The sequence below is a fragment of the Nomascus leucogenys genome, chromosome 11 (assembly GCF_006542625.1).
Source record: "Nomascus leucogenys isolate Asia chromosome 11, Asia_NLE_v1, whole genome shotgun sequence".
In the NCBI taxonomy this organism is placed as follows: domain Eukaryota; kingdom Metazoa; phylum Chordata; class Mammalia; order Primates; family Hylobatidae; genus Nomascus; species Nomascus leucogenys.
In genome coordinates, this window is record NC_044391.1 from 1,207,348 (window position 1) to 1,224,322 (window position 16,975).

The window sequence follows — 16,975 nt, forward strand, 5'->3', positions numbered from 1 at the left end:
TTACGTGAGCGGAACCTAGTATTATTTTAGCTCCCCTACCGAAAAAATAATACACATGGATAATAGTTTTATTACCAGCTCCTGCTTCTGACTTTTCTCTCTCTGTTTGGAAGGCCCGATAGCTCTGGGAAAGCAAAACCTGGCCTTCTCCAAAAATTGTCTGCCCTTGGTTTTGGGGATCATTTGGGCAAGTCCGAGGTGCTGTGCATGGGGGCTCCTGGAATCCTGGGAAGGGCAGAAAGCCTTGGCCCCAGACTCATCGTGCAGCAGCTCTGAGGAATATTTCGGCTGAGGAGTGACTTGAGTGAATATTCAGCTGAGGAGTGACTTGGCCACGTGTCACAGCCCTACTTCTTGGGGGCCTGGTGGAAGAGGGTGGAGTAGAAGGTTCCAAGGTCCCAAACTGGAATTGTCTTGTATGCTTGGTTCACACAGTGCGTTATTTTACCTTCCTCTGAGCTGCTAATCGCCTGCCTCTGAGCTGGGTAAGATAAATATCACAAGGCACAAAGTGATTGTACCATAAAAAGAAATCAAATCCCTCCCATCCATGCGTCAGGCTGCCACACACAGTCTGTGTTACACACATGTCACGTAAAGCAGGATGACATCCATGTCACATACATAGACATATATTTACCGAAATGTGGGCCTTCGGTTGCATATATTCTCACACATGAATATATTTATAGAAATATATGCACATATTTTTGTATATTGGATATATTTATATAGCTATAAATTTACATGCGTATGGATATGAAAATAAATGCATACAAATATTTATGTAAAAGGAAATTTGTACGTATGTATTTACATATGTAAATACATACTTCTCTATGTATTAATGTTTAAAAACACTCAATCTCCAGCCTGCTGTTTTCTTTTAATTTTCCTCCTATTCCGGGGAAACAGAAGCGTGGCTCCCACGTCTATGCTATGCCCAAATGCGCTGTAATTGAGGTGTTTTGTTTTGTTTTGTTTTTTGAAATCGTATATTACCGAAAAACTTCAAACTGAAAGTTGAATAACGGGCCCAGCGGGGAAATAAGAGGCCAGACCCTGACCCTGCATTTGTCCTGGATTTCGCCTCCAGAGTCCCCGCGAGGGTCCGGCGCGCCGGCTGATCTCTCCTTTGAGAGCAGGGAGTGGAGGCGCGAGCGTCCCCCTTGGCGGCCGCGCGCCCCCGCCCTCCGCCCTCCGCCCCACCCCGCCGCGGCTGCCCGGGCGCGCCGTCCACACCCCTGCGCGCAGCTCCCGCCCGCTCGGGGATCCCCGGCGAGCCGCGCCGCGAAGGGGGAGGTGTTCGGCCGCGGCCGGGAGGGAGCCGGCAGGCGGCGTCCCCTTTAAAAGCCGCGAGCGCCGCGCCACGGCGCCGCCGCCGCCGTCGTCGCCGCCGGAGTCCTCGCCCCGCCGCGCTGCGCCCGGCTCGCGCTGCGCTAGTCGCTCCGCTTCCCACACCCCGCCGGGGACTGGCAGCCGCCGCCACACATCTGCCGCCACAGCCTCCGCCGGCTACCCGAACGTTCTCGGGGCCAGCGCCGAGTGGATCACCGGGGACCGCGAGGCACCCGCGCGCCGCAGACCCCGCGCGGGCTGGAGCACCCGGCAGAGCGCGCCACAGCGCCGTGGCCTCTGCTGCCCGGAGTGGCTGCGCCAGAGCCGCGGACGGGCGCGCAGAGCGCCGGGGACTCCGGAGCCGATCCCTAGCGCCGCGATGCCGACCACCTACTACTGCAGGAGATCGGGGGCCTGGGGCGCGCCGGCCGAGGTGTGATCGGACCCCAGGCTGGCCACAAAGGGCACTTGGCCCCAGGGCTAGGAGAGCGAGGGGAGAGCACAGCCACCCGCCTCGGCGGCCCGGGACTCGGCTCGACTCGCCGGAGAATGCGCCCGAGGACGACGGGGCGCCAGAGCCGCGGTGCTTTCAACTGGCGAGCGCGAATGGGGGTGCACTGGAGTAAGGCAGAGTGATGCGGGGGGGCAACTCGCCTGGCACCGAGATCGCCGCCGTGCCCTTCCCCGGACCCGGCGTCGCCCAGGATGGCTGCCCCGAGCCATGGGCCGCGGCGGAGCTAGCGCGGAGCGCCCGACCCTCGACCCCCGAGTCCCGGAGCCGGCCGCGCGCGGGGCCACGCGTCCCTCGGGCGCTGGTTCCTAAGGAGGACTACAGCACCAGCTTCTCCTTTCTCCCTTCCTTCCCCTGCCCCGCACTCCTCCCCCTGCTCGCTGTTGTTGTGTGTCAGCACTTGGCTGGGGACTTCTTGAACTTGCAGGGAGAATAACTGGCGCACCCCACTTTGCGCCGGTGCCTTTACCCCAGCGGAGCCTGCTTCGCCACCTCCGAGCCCCACCGCCCCTCCACTCCTCGGCCTTGCCCGACACTGAGACGCTGTTCCCAGCGTGAAAAGAGAGACTGCGCGGCCGGCACCCGGGAGAAGGAGGAGGCAAAGAAAAGGAACGGACATTCGGTCCTTGCGCCAGGTCCTTTGACCAGAGTTTTTCCATGTGGACGCTCTTTCAATGGACGTGTCCCCGCGTGCTTCTTAGACGGACTGCGGTCTCCTAAAGGTAGAGGACGCGGGCCGGGGGCCGGGGTGGGTGGTGGGTGGGAGGGGGATTTGGGCAGCCACTGCGGCAGAGCCCTTCCTTACGTCCAGGCCAGAAGTAAACAGACCCCTCTCCAGTCCACGTGCAACGGAGCCCTGCAGGGGTGCCCCCTTCCAGCTGCCCCGGGCGACCATAAGCCTCACCCTCCCGGCCCGCACTCTTCCACCCCTCTTTCTTCCCCTCTCCCTGGAATACTTTTGGAGCTGTTAACACTTAGATGAGGTGTTTTATTTATTTATTTTTTAATTTAAAAAAAAATTTTTGGGGGGTCAAAGAAATCCCTTTGAGAGGGTAGCCCCTGGGTTTCACCCGTTAGCTGAGAACCTGTCCGCCCTGCCATGGTGATCTGCCTTCTTAAAGTGTTTCCGGGAGACTTGGTTTCTTTGCTCAGACCCATGTCCCATTTAGAAAAGTACTAGGAGTTTGGGGTTCTCCCTACTTGTTTCCAGAAATGCGAGGGGTCAGTACTGAAGGATCACTTGGTACTGTGTTTTTAACAGCTGACACGTGCATTAATAGATGTTCACCATTTACGTAATCCCAGGAAGATACATATGTATCTTGAGTGTACTATGGGGATGCGGGATGGAGTTGCCTCTCCAGACACCCCTGAGGGTAGGGGTCTGGGACGCAAGTTGTAAGTGGCTTCAGAAGTTGTGGCCTTGAGGTTACAGGGTCTGGAAGCTATAAGGGTGTGTGTGGTGTGTGTGTGTGGTGTGTGTGTGTCAGGAAGTTCTATACAGTGCCTCTAAGGAAGTCACATGCACCATTTATATGTGTTTATATGCCAGAGAGCGCTCAGCACTCTGCATTCGGGTTTGTATAGGGGACGCAGGGTGTCAGATCAAGCGGTGGTTTTCCCAGGTTCCCGGCATTGGCTGTCAGCGCTGTTGTCACACACAAAAAAGTGACAGTCATTGGCGCTGGTTTGGTTGGGGGGGAGGGCAAACCCCAAATCTGATGTCAGACGAGTTACGCGTTGGATGGGAGCGATAAATCATCTGGTTCTGGAACTTGGGACCCTTCATTATCCCAAACATTTGAGCTTCGGGCAGTCTTACCTAGACTCGTGAGTGTGCCAAGCCAGGAGGGCATCCTGGAGGAGGCACGCCAGCCAAATGGGAGCCCGGGCCGCGGGGGCGCGAGGGGGGAGGACTGGGCGGGGAACTCGGGTGACTCACGTCGGTCCTGTCCGCAGGTCGACCATGGTGGCCGGGACCCGCTGTCTTCTAGCGTTGCTGCTTCCCCAGGTCCTCCTGGGCGGCGCGGCTGGCCTCGTTCCGGAGCTGGGCCGCAGGAAGTTCGCGGCGTCGTCGTCGGGCCGCCCCTCATCCCAGCCCTCTGACGAGGTCCTGAGCGAGTTCGAGTTGCGGCTGCTCAGCATGTTCGGCCTGAAACAGAGACCCACCCCCAGCAGGGACGCCGTGGTGCCCCCCTACATGCTGGAGCTGTATCGCAGGCACTCGGGTCAGCCGGGCTCACCCGCCCCGGACCACCGGTTGGAGAGGGCGGCCAGCCGAGCCAACACTGTGCGCAGCTTCCACCATGAAGGTGAGGCGTGGAGCAGGGCGTGGGGGCGGGGAGTCACCCTGCAAAGCCCTCCACCGTGGGCAGACTGCAGCCGTCCCTGTAGAGGCAGCTTGGCCAGGGCACCAGCGGACGTTTCCACTCTTGCTCCTGTACTGTCGTTTCTGAATCTGATTTTAACTCACTGCTTGTGTGGTGGGGGAGCCAGGGATTCCCCTTTAGTAACTCCGCACCCTCTTCCTGGCTTGCAGCCAGAAGAGCTACTCCTCCCGGAAGAATTGGAGAGAAATCAAGTGATGGGGAAGATGAGGGCAAAAGGCATGCCCCTAGTCAGCTAAACGTGCAAGAATTCCACAGAGGGAAAAGGAGAAAAAGGGAGGCAGACTGAGATTTCTTTAAGTCTGTTTGGAAGCTTTTGCTCTATAAATCTGCTGCTTAAGCCAAGGTTTTAGGGTAGACAGAGCCAAGGGCAGAGTTTTCAGAGATAGTATTGAAAAATCAAAGCCCAGGGCCCCAAAGTCTTTCTAATTTATAGTTGATCTGGGCCTGGTTTGGAAGATTTTGAATCCCAATCTAATCCCCGTGGGAGATCAATTCTACAATCAATCTTATTGTTTCCACAATGACTTTCTTGTCCTGTGCTTAAATCTGACATAGGCTCTGAGTAGAGACAAGGCAAGCCTTCAGATGAAAGCGTTTGTAGCAGCTGCCTGTTTTTTTTCATGTGCACTGAAATGTGGATTTTTTTTTCTTTTATGATACTACATGTGGTTTTTCTAAGGTGGGATATTTCTGCTTGTTTCATCAGAAGGGCATTTAGTGGACTGGAAATGTCTTACAGCAGCTATTGAGATCTGCTGTACCTAAGTTCTTAGAGCAATTAGTCAAAAATATGTTCCACTTCAATTCCTTTTCTACACTTTTAAATGCTTCTTTGGCTTAATACATTTAAAATAGAGTATGGGTTTCTTCAATTCCTAGAAAAGAGTACAAAATTGTATATCACAGAGCAACCACTTGAAGGATATTTGAGGAGTTGGGAGTAAAGTTCTCTTTCTTGCCTTTCCCTGCTTAGGTGGTAAATTTCAAGTGGGAAATTTACACTGATAATAGACTAATCAGAAATGGCACAGCCAGATGTTTTCTCCCAGTGTGAAGGGTGACTTATACTTGTGAGAATATCTGTTGGTAATGGAAATAAGTCCCAAAGGCAGGCCACATAGCAGAAGATACGTTATCATCATTGAGGCAGTTACACATTACGACGGGGACACTGAATTGATCATCAGTTCAATTACAAGCATGTTTCTAAGTGAGGTGCTCTCTGCTAGCAGAAATCAGATTCGAAAGGCAGTAAGATCTCACTCCACTCTTTCAGAATTCATCCAATAAAAGCAGAAATCACCTGTTGTCATATGTAAAATTTGTGTGTATGTGTACATTCTGCCATCTTAACCCTGAAATGATTATAGATCCAGCTAATCATTCCCAGGTAATGCTGATTAGAATACTTTTTTTTTTGTATAGAAATGTAATAAGAACAACTGTTTTAGACGCCTCTTCTGGAAATTTAGCATGGAAGCTCTTAACTTTATTTTTAAGGCCAGGAAGATGCTGTGTCTCTGTTACCACCTAAAAGGAAGATCATTTAAGTTAGTTAACACCTAAAACATTACATTGTGTGAGGATTTTATCAGTGATGTCTGCATATTCTCATCATTCATCTAGAAGTGGTTTGATCAAAACTAAACAGGCTACGCATTATTCAACTGTGTTATTTTAACTTAAAAAGCATGCTCGAGTTTATAAAATCAGAATTTATATCTTTGTGAGTGTAAATGTTACCTGATAAACAGTACAGAAGTTACCAACTTGATTAAAATCAACTTGTATAACTTCAGGTCTTAATGCAGTTAGATAATGGAGAAAAGCTATGTAATTTTGCCCCAAATTTCAACAAATCCATTTCTTGTCTTATTATGACTAATATATCATCCTTAATCTGGATGGATATAGCACTTTTTTCAAGACTAGTCATTGTTGTATACACCCAGGATTTGCTTTTGATAAACATCCTTGTGCCATGCATGCCACAAAAAAAATTTTTGGTAAACCATGTGATGAAGATTGCTGGCTCAAGAACAGAATTCAGTTTCTACAGCATTAATGAGCATTTATTTGAAAAAAGACCATAAAGACCCAATCATAAGAATTACCTGTTGGGTTTTGTTTGTGGGTATGAGCGAATGGTTTGGTGGAATTACTCGACGAGATATCATGATAGCATTCTTTCAACCAATATGAGTATAATGCGACCATATCATAGGGGATCTGAGACAGAATTATCAGTTGTATTTTTCCTATTGAATTTTGTCTAGTCCTTTCTCCAATGGCTTTTATTTGGGAGAATATCAGCTTTGCTAAAATGTTACTGTTTTCAAGATCATTAAAACGTGCTTCAGCTACATAGGCCTTTGGCAACTGCCATTGAACATAGAAAAGTCAGTTCGGCAAGTGGAAAGAGTGTTTTGTGTATTGCCGTACGTAGTTGGAAACACATTGAAACTGGTTGACTGCGCTGGCCCTCCAAAAAGTCTTTATGCGTTTTTGTCAGATGGGAATAGAGAAAGACCAGGTGCTTGTTCTCCTCACTCTGAAGGACGCAATCTTCTTTCTACATGAAATAACTGGATTATTTGCCTCTATGACTGAAGCTTTCAAATAGAGATTAACCCTCTTTTCCACAAATGTCATTATTATGAAAATACCCATATAATAGAAAAGTTCAAGAAAACTATTGCCCTGCATTAGAGACTTTGTGGCACAAATTCCCGGTGCAAACAACAGATTTGGACACATAGATCCACCAAAACCAATACTTACCTGGTATGGTTCCCTAGTGGCCCCAGGTATTTCATTGTCATTACAGAGGCCACATTAAGTAGGAAAGTTACTCTATTTGGAGATGGGTGTTGAGATTGAGGCTTTGGTGTCCAATGATAATTCCACCTCTTTTTCAGTGGAATGGAAATTTAGGTTCCCCTAAATTTCTCTTGATCCCTTTGCAGTGAACTATTTTGTCTTCTTAGACTTGCCCTTTGTGTATTTTCACTGAGACAGTAAGAGAATACTTCATCATTCCAAAGGTGTTGGTGTTAAGGGTGGGCAGAGGCCAAATCAGGGTTGTTGATGACAACCATGCTCTCTATACTTTTATTTGCCATTCTCTTGTTGTATTTTTTTAAAATGGACTATTTTTAACCTTTCGTATTTGATATTTTTTTCTCCTTGATCAGTTGTCTGTTATTTTATTATCTGGAAAATCTTATCTTATACTCAGCCTCTTTCATTTTGTGTTAGGGCAGTGACTTCCAGCCTTACTGATTTGCCAGCACATCCCCAGGTTTTGTTGTTGTTGTTGTTGCTGTTTTACTGGAGATTTTTTAGCCCAAAGTGTGTTTTAAAATCCTCAAAGCATAATGGTAACTTACTTTTTTGATAAAACTTACCATACTTTATTTAGAACAAAAGGGCAGCCACAAAATAGCAGTGGCTCCATATAAAATAGACACGTTCCAGTGGGCCCCGTCACTTTTCTGCTCATTTCTGTCTGTTCTGTCCATCATGCCTAAGTCATATATTTCTGTTCATTTAGTTGGGACAGAACTCACCCAATGTTATCATTGTACTCAATATAAATGTGCCCCTAATGGTTTTGACTTTTGCTTAAGTTTTTGAGTCCTCGTGTATGTTAGGTAGTGCCATCTAGTAGCCAGAAATTTGGGAACTGGCCGGGCATGGTGGCTAATACCTGTAATCCCAGCACTTTGGGAGGCTTAGGTGGGTGAATCACTTGAGGTCAGGAGTTCCAGACCAGCCTGGCCAACATGGCGAAACCACATCTCTACTAAAATATAAAAAAAATAGCCAGGTATGACGGCCCATGCCTGTAATCCGAGCTAACTGGGAGGCTGAGGTGGGAGGACTGCTTGAACCTGGGAGGTGGAGGCTGCTGTGAACCGAGACTGTGCCACTGCACTCCAGCCTGGGCAACAGAGTGAGACTCTGTCTCACAAAAACAAAAAACAAAACAAAACAAAAGACAAGAAACCTGAGAACTGCAGTAGATTCAATTACATATATCTACTTTTAATTTGCTAGCTCTGTGACCTTAGGAAAGTTTCGTAACCTCTCTGAACTCCAACTGTTTCATTTACAAAATGGAGACAATGATAGTTTTCCTCTAATTAGTTTGTTGTGAGATAATTCATATAAAGCTGATAGTGCCACATTACACTCAAAAAAAGCATTCAGCTATCATTATCATTATGACTTTTATTAATGTTATAGCCTTCCCTTCTCTAGGGAAAAGGAGGCCAGAGTGGACCTAGGCTGACAGAATTCGGCTCAGTCTTTTGAATTATTTTAAGGTAGAGGAATGATTGATACAGTATAGATTGTTAAATTAGGACTTCACTTTTGGAGAAAAGGTCAAATATCATTGTTGTCTTATTTTTCTTCACTTTCCCACATTTTTGCAGCCATAGCTCCATCCATTTGGTTAAGAACTGAGGAGCTCACAAACTCGGGTCAAAGATAGGTCGTAATCCTCAAATCCCTTAAGAACTTCAGCTTATTCAGGAAAGGATATTTACAGAAAACTAGCAATTGTGTAAGTGTCCAAAAAAGCATACATTACTTGAGGATCCATATATTTTTGGCATCCTCAGGGTTGCTGTGATAATTTATAGAAGGTTTGTTTATTTAATTTACTTTATTTCAAATAGGTTTTAATTTTTGTACCCTTAAGAAAAGATTCGTACTCTTCCCTGGCAGATTAAAGAAAATGAGCGTATATTCCCTAACCTTGGCCGGTTACTTTCCTGGGTTTGAGGGTTTCTGTGAACGTCTAACTTACCTCTGTGACCTGTTTCTGCAACCAGGGGTGTTGCAATGGATGCTTTTGTATCGAGGATGGGATCTTTCAAGAAACAGATGCACTGAGGTGCAGTGTGAAGGTCAGAGAAAGATCTTCGTATCACCTATTATTATTTGCTCGTTTATTTTTTCTCCTTTCTTAAGGCCACTAAGTGATTCTCCTTTGCTAAGGCTACCTACTTCCACTGAGACCTTGAACCACACGAAATTGTTGTTGTTGTGTTTCTGGTCAAATACTGGCAATTTTATATGATTCAATCTTGTCATTTCATTTTTTGGGAGGTTATTATTCTATTTCATACCTTTGTTTATACCCATCTTCTTTACTTCATTTACCTGTCCCTCATCTTGCCTTGTAGCTTGTCCCTTCACTGTCATCGTCTGGCCATGTGGGTGTGTACGTGTGTGTGAGAGAGAGAATGCGTGAGAATGTATGTTTCTTTATGGATTGGGATTTAGGGTTTTTCTTGCAATTGTGATTTCTCTGGGCACTTTTGTTAATATAGCTAGTTGGCGAGTGCTCTAGATAATTTTCCTTGCTTCCCCCTCTTTGAAAGGAAAGAGGATGTTCTTATATGTATTCTTATCAGATAAGCCAGCAGCTCAGGTGCTGGTCTGGCCTTGGTGACATTGGGGTCTGAGGTTGCTGACTTTTACCTTCTCTGCTGAAAAATTAACTTCAGCAGAAACATCTGAATTGCAAGGAGAAGGAGAGAAAAACAGGCTAAACACAGTCCTTGGTACTCGTTGGGAGCCACTGAGAAGAGCTCAGGTTCAAATGGTCAGAAGGTAATTTTAATGATTGTGTCTGGCCTAAAGTACCATTAGCTTCCAGTGGAGTTTAGAATGTGGATGGATCCTGAAAGGTATTCCCTGGAGGTTTGGATTAATAGGCACAAGGGAGCCCTAAAGGACTCTATTGGCCTGATAGTCCCCATATCCACGTAGAAGAGCTTTAGAAGAAGAACCTTCTGGTCTGAAACGCTGGCTGGGCCCACCCAGAGCTGGCCCATTCAACTCTTACTCCTTTGCCACCACTAATGGTTCTTCTACTAATTTTTATATTATTTAATAAAAAGGCACTTTAAAAATGCACTCCTCTGGCAATGTACACTGGAATATGAAAAACATGCTGCGAAACCTTGACACTCCAAGTGTGGTCTTACAGTTCCCAGAATCCCCTCCTTGAGGAGCTGCTAGAAATGCTGAATCTCAAGCATCTCCCCAGACCTACTGAATCAGAGCCTGCATCTGAAGCTTTACGGTGTACAAGCTGTTTTATGTGAAGGCTGAAGTTTGAAAAGCACTGCATTAAAGCATTAGTTTGGTATAAACTGCCCTGATTGAACTTGGTGTGTCCACTTAGCTTGCATAATGACTGTTGCTTTGATGATGAAGGCTTCCACAGGTAGATGCTTTGAGTGAGTGATCTGACGTGATTCTCCTTTGCTAAGGCATCTAGATTCAGTGCACAACTTGTAGCTGTTTGTCTTTAGGGGAAATACAACTGTAAAATTAATAAAAACATAGTCTCTTCTTATGATAACACGGAACGATGGCAAAATAGATTTTGTTAGCACTTGGGTAGGAATTCTGAATGAGGCAGGCAAATTCTGTTGGCAGTGAAATGATAGGATGTGGTAAAGTTAGAATAAAATAAATTTAAATGTCTCAAACTCTCATGGTATATACTACCAGTTTAATAATAATGTTGTACCTTTGATGATTTGCAGACTGCAAGCATTCAAGGTGCTGTGTTATATATTACTTGCTTGGAGAACAATACTTCTTAAAAATTGAAATTCAGAAATTTTAAATCAGACAAAGCTTTTGTGCATGGCCCACTTAAATGGCTATTTTGAAATAATGATAGTGGGTATAGAAGGATTATTCTGTAATAGGATGAGACTGTTCCTTTTGTCATGGAGATCATGATCATATTTTGGTAAGTTTTTGTAATTTTTTTGGTTTTTGTGTCCATCCTGCAGCTTATTACTGGGTAGGTACATGGTTTTTTAACATGGTTTACCTTTCAAAACTATAAAGGCATTGCAAACAGAAGACAGGTCATTTATTTTTCTTCCAAAAGCATCTAAAATGAGATTTTGATATTTGAGGTCATAAAGAGGTGAGAGAACAGACAACAGTTGGGAAAGCTATTTCTCTTGAAATTGTTTGGCCTTAATTACTACAGTGTCCTAGTACCACCCATACGTTTCCAAAGAAGTAGATCCCTGTAAATGCCTTTGTCTCTGGACTTTTGAGTAAAATAGTAGGGTGTGCTTTGCAAAATGTCATCGTTGATGTTGAGTTTCAGAGTCTTTAATTAGGAAGCTGAAATCTGTATATCGAGATTTGTAAATCATCTAAATTGCAGAGTAATGTTTTAGAATACTGCTTAAGGGATTGACATTAAAGCCTTTTTAAAAAAAGAAATGCAATAATTTCCTCAAATCCTCACTCATTAGACCTCTACTAACTATAGTGCTGACTTTTTTTTTTTTTTACCCTAAAGTCTGGAATTCCAAAGAAATGCTTCACCATTTCCCCCATTATTATAGCCACCTGGAAGCAGTATTCATGTATTAGATCAAAAACACAACAAAGAATTATGAAAGGTTGTTTCCTGGTATGCAATGCATGATGACATGAACTTACAGAACAGAGAGAAGGGAGGCTCCATTTTTATTTAAAGAGGAAATTTTTATTTTCTGGTTACCTACTTTTACATGGGTTAAATCAAATCCCACGATGAGGTTTAAAAATTCTCATAGGTAATCAAATGTCATTACTTGGCTTACTGAAAGACTTTTATTTTTTCTTCCCTGTTTTTCTCTATCAAATTAGAATCTTTGGAAGAACTACCAGAAACGAGTGGGAAAACAACCCGGAGATTCTTCTTTAATTTAAGTTCTATCCCCACGGAGGAGTTTATCACCTCAGCAGAGCTTCAGGTTTTTCGAGAACAGATGCAAGATGCTTTAGGAAACAATAGCAGTTTCCATCACCGAATTAATATTTATGAAATCATAAAACCTGCAACAGCCAACTCGAAATTCCCCGTGACCAGACTTTTGGACACCAGGTTGGTGAATCAGAATGCAAGCAGGTGGGAAAGTTTTGATGTCACCCCCGCTGTGATGCGGTGGACTGCACAGGGACACGCCAACCATGGATTCGTGGTGGAAGTGACCCACTTGGAGGAGAAACAAGGTGTCTCCAAGAGACATGTTAGGATAAGCAGGTCTTTGCACCAAGATGAACACAGCTGGTCACAGATAAGGCCATTGCTAGTAACTTTTGGCCATGATGGAAAAGGGCATCCTCTCCACAAAAGAGAAAAACGTCAAGCCAAACACAAACAGCGGAAACGCCTTAAGTCCAGCTGTAAGAGACACCCTTTGTACGTGGACTTCAGTGACGTGGGGTGGAATGACTGGATTGTGGCTCCCCCAGGGTATCACGCCTTTTACTGCCACGGAGAATGCCCTTTTCCTCTGGCTGATCATCTGAACTCCACTAATCATGCCATTGTTCAGACGTTGGTCAACTCTGTTAACTCTAAGATTCCTAAGGCGTGCTGTGTCCCGACGGAACTCAGTGCTATCTCGATGCTGTACCTTGACGAAAATGAAAAGGTTGTATTAAAGAACTATCAGGACATGGTTGTGGAGGGTTGTGGGTGTCGCTAGTACAGCAAAATTAAATACATAAATATATATATATATATATTTTAGAAAAAAGAAAAAAACAAACAAAAAAACCCCACCCCAGTTGACACTTTAATATTTCCCAATGAAGACTTTATTTATGGAATGGAATGGAAAAAAAACAGCTATTTTGAAAATATATTTATATCTACGAAAAGAAGTTGGGAAAACAAATATTTTAATCAGAGAATTATTCCTTAAAGATTTAAAATGTATTTAGTTGTACATTTTATATGGGTTCAACCCCAGCACATGAAGTATAATGGTCAGATTTATTTTGTATTTATTTACTATTATAACCACTTTTTAGGAAAAAAATAGCTAATTTGTATTTATATGTAATCAAAAGAAGTATCGGGTTTGTACATAATTTTCCAAAAATTGTAGTTGTTTTCAGTTGTGTGTATTTAAGATGAAAAGTCTACATGGAAGGTTACTCTGGCAAAGTGCTTAGCACATTTGCTTTTTTGCAGCGCTACTGTTAAGTTCACAAGTTCAAGTCCAGAAAAAAAAAGTGGATAATCCACTCTGCTGACTTTCAAGATTATTATATTATTCAATTCTCAGGAATGTTGCAGAGCGGTTGTCCAATCCATGAGAATTTACATCCTTATTAGGTGGAATATTTGGATAAGAACCAGACATTGCTGATCTATTATAGAAACTCTCCTCCTGCCCCTTAATTTACAGAAAGAATAAAGCAGGATCGATAGAAATAATTAGGAAAACGATGAACCTGCAGGAAAGTGAATGACGGTTTGTTGTTCTTCTTTCCTAAATTAGTGATCCCTTCAAAGGGGCTGATGTGGCCAAAGTATTCAATAAAACATAAGATTTCTTCATTATTGATATTGTGGTCATGTATATTTAAAATTGATATCTCGTGGCCCTCATCAAGAGTTGGAAATTTATTTGTGTTTTACCTTTACCTCATCTGAGAGCTCTTTATTCTCCAAAGAACCCAGTTTTCTAACTTTTTGCCCAACACGCAGCAAAATTATGCACATCGTGTTTTCTGCCCACCCTCTGTTCTCTGACCTATCAGCTTGCTTTTCTTTCCAAGGTTGTGTGTTTGAACACATTTCTCCAAATGTTAAACCTATTTCAGATAATAAATATCAAATCTCTGGCATTTCATTCTATAAAGTCCAACCTGTAAGAGAAAATGGTGCATTTGTATAGCGCGTACAATGATGACCTTGTGTTTGCATTTTTGTTTCTGAAGTTATATATTTTAGAGGGGTGGGGGAAAGGTAATGAATGGCTGGAAAATTGCAGGCAAGTTATTTGATAAGTCATATTTGCACCAAAGGTGTTACCAGTGATTTAGTATTTTTCAAATGAACTTCTTCGGGGCAGAAAGATTTAAGGGGAAAACTAAAGCCTGCAAAACCTGGATAACCCGAGATAAAGTTTCAGAGATAATAGCCCATGCAACAGAGGCAACAGTGCCAGAAAATTAGAAAGGGAAAGTGTCGGAGATCAGCTTCTATAAGAACATCTGCCAGTTGGACTGACGCCCAAACAGAATGAAGTCAAATTAGGCTGCTCAGATTGAACACTTAACCAGTGTGTCAGGGCTTCTGTACCCTGGGTTAGAATCAGACCCAAGGAAGGGTTCAGCAGATGTTCGTAAGAGCAGGGCACCCACAACTACCCACTATTTTACTGGCAGTATTTTAGGTCAATTTCCAGGACTTTGCATCCCCTGTGATCCTGCCATGCATGATTGGTGAAACCTACTTCTAATCTCCTTGGAATTGGCTAAAAAACAGTGTGTTTATAATGGAACAGACTGTTATAATCAAATTCTTCCTAGGAATTAACTTTTGATGACTATGAGCTTAGTTACAGTTCGGAGGTTATGAGGTTATGTAAACCTTATCTTTAAATGTGCGTGACAGTTATCTTTTACTAATACTGGTTAACTTTTAAAATCTTTTAGCTTCTTTTTATCTCTAGTTCTATTGTTCTTGATTAGGTGAGAACCATTAGATTATACCCAACTAAGGGGACTGGGGTCCTGTTTTGTTCTCCAGTGTTCTTCATCCTCTATTGCCATGGACGTGAAGGACAGACTGCACAGTCTTAACACGTTAAAAGTAATGACCCATGTTTTCTCATATTCACATTCTCTAGATGACAGCATGAGAGTATAGCACAAGAATTTCATCCTTTGGCAGTTCCATCCACCGTTTTGATTTCTGTGCTTCATTGGTTCTAATATTCTTGGTTAAAACTGTTTTCAATGATATCAACTAAAATGTGTTATCTTGCATATGCGTATTTAATATATAAAACATAAAATACATAAATATACATCTAAAGATGTGTGTAATATATAGTACATATGTATAGATGCTGGCATTTTCAGTCTAGTTTCAGAGATTTTATAATCAGACACTCTGACCCTCTTGGAAGCTCACATGAGAAACAATATTTTTACAGACATTCTACATTGTTACATTTTAGCTCACATTCTTCATTCCGAGGAATAAAGAGTCAAAATGAACATAACACTGAATGTCTTTAATTTCAGTCACTATACTATAGGATCCTTTGAATCATTTCAGAGTTGGCTTTAAAAAGTCCACACATAGTCATTTCTGAATTTTTAGGGGCCCACCTTTCAAAATCGATTAAACTGATCATCTGTTTTTGCGCTTGACTGCATGTGCCTCTCTGGCATGGTTTTAACCTGTATGGCATGTCCAGGTTACCACGTTCATTATTCGCCTTCAAAAATTAGGAAGAGGGAGTGTGGGCAGATTACAGATCTATCTGTGCTTCCATCTTTTCATAATTTCTACTTAAATCGCAGCTTTGAATTGTACCTTAAGAGGTCAAGAATGGAGAGATGATCTGTAAACCTGATCTATATAAAAGCTGTGTAATCACTACATTACCTAAGCAATCCATATTTTTTCCCTCAATTTATTATTGGAGAGGGAAAATCATGTGCACAATTCAAAGGGCTTTCAAAAATGCCTATTTCTATTCTATGGCATATTAATGTTAAGATTCACTGAATGTTTACGTGCCACAGCCTCCTTATCTGTTCTAAGGCAAAAGGAACATAGCCTTGCAGTCATAAAGCCTATAGTAATTGTGGCGTAGATTCACAAGCCAAGAACATTTAAGAATGTCCTGGTGCCATTTCTTCTCTGTTTTATTTTTATTTATTTATTTATGTATTTATTTTTTGCAGGGAACAGGTAGGGTGAAATGGGGGATAAGACGCAGGTCTGCTCAGCTTGGGTAAATTGCTTTTCCTCTTTCCTCCACCCGGCTGACATAAATTACAGCCTTTTGGTATTCTCCAGGGCAGAATTTTCTGACCATTTCCCTGCCTTGCAGACTTCAAAACTTCTACCTAACTTAGGGGACCAAGGCTCTAAATAAAACTTCAATTTTAATGTGCATCCGAATTACCAGGAATTCTGTAAGGAGAATAAAACTTTAATGTGTGTACAGACCCCCGGGAATCATGTTCTATTAGAGATTCTGTTTCAGTGAGTCTGGGTGGGGCCTGAGATCCTGCATTTCTAACAAGCTCCCAGGTGAAGCCCTTACAGGCCAAAGGACCACAGATTGAGTACCAAGGCTATAATGAATAGCTTCGTTGTCACTGCAGAAGTTGGGCCAAGTTTAGGCCCCTCTCTAAGAAGCAGTACTTAAAGGAAAAAAAAAAAAAAACAAAACAGAAACCAAACCCGTATACAGGATGGCATCTTAATACTTTTCACCATATCTGAAATGATGCCCTACATATTTTTTTTCAAAGGCATTTTTCCCCCCACAAGATGACTGGCAATTTTGTGTTCTAGCCACCCTCAGACATGAAAACACTTGGTTGCTTATCTTGTAAAATCTGCTCTGCTTGCTTGCTTGGGCATGTATGTAGTTAGTTTAGTCAAATACGTGTCAGTACATCTATGTGGATGGGGAGCAGGTGCAAGCCCTTAAAAACGTACTTTAAAAAAGTTTAACACTTAAGTCAGTCCACTGAGCTGATCCTGTGTGATCTTAGTGCCAAGTGTCTGAGTTAAAAGTTTTCCCTTTGAAGGCAGCAAATACATGTCATACATTTGAAGCATTTGTTTATACTAAATATGATGCTTGATTTTTTTTTTAAGTTCTAAGACAGTTCACTGTTCAACACCATTGAGCCTGCAGGGTGGTATAAAGCT

At 43.3% G+C, this 16,975-nt stretch overlaps 1 protein-coding gene across 1 annotated transcript; it reads left to right on the forward strand.

The window, feature by feature from the left end:
• The first annotated feature begins 1,374 nt into the window (after window positions 1-1,374).
• Window positions 1,375-13,934, forward strand: BMP2 (bone morphogenetic protein 2). Its single transcript, XM_003252488.3, has 3 exons — window positions 1,375-2,571; window positions 3,809-4,161; window positions 11,923-13,934. The coding sequence occupies exons 2-3, from the start codon at window positions 3,816-3,818 to the stop codon at window positions 12,765-12,767; spliced, it is 1,191 nt and encodes a 396-aa protein (XP_003252536.1). The 5' UTR covers window positions 1,375-2,571; window positions 3,809-3,815; the 3' UTR covers window positions 12,768-13,934.
• The last annotated feature ends 3,041 nt before the right edge of the window (window positions 13,935-16,975 follow it).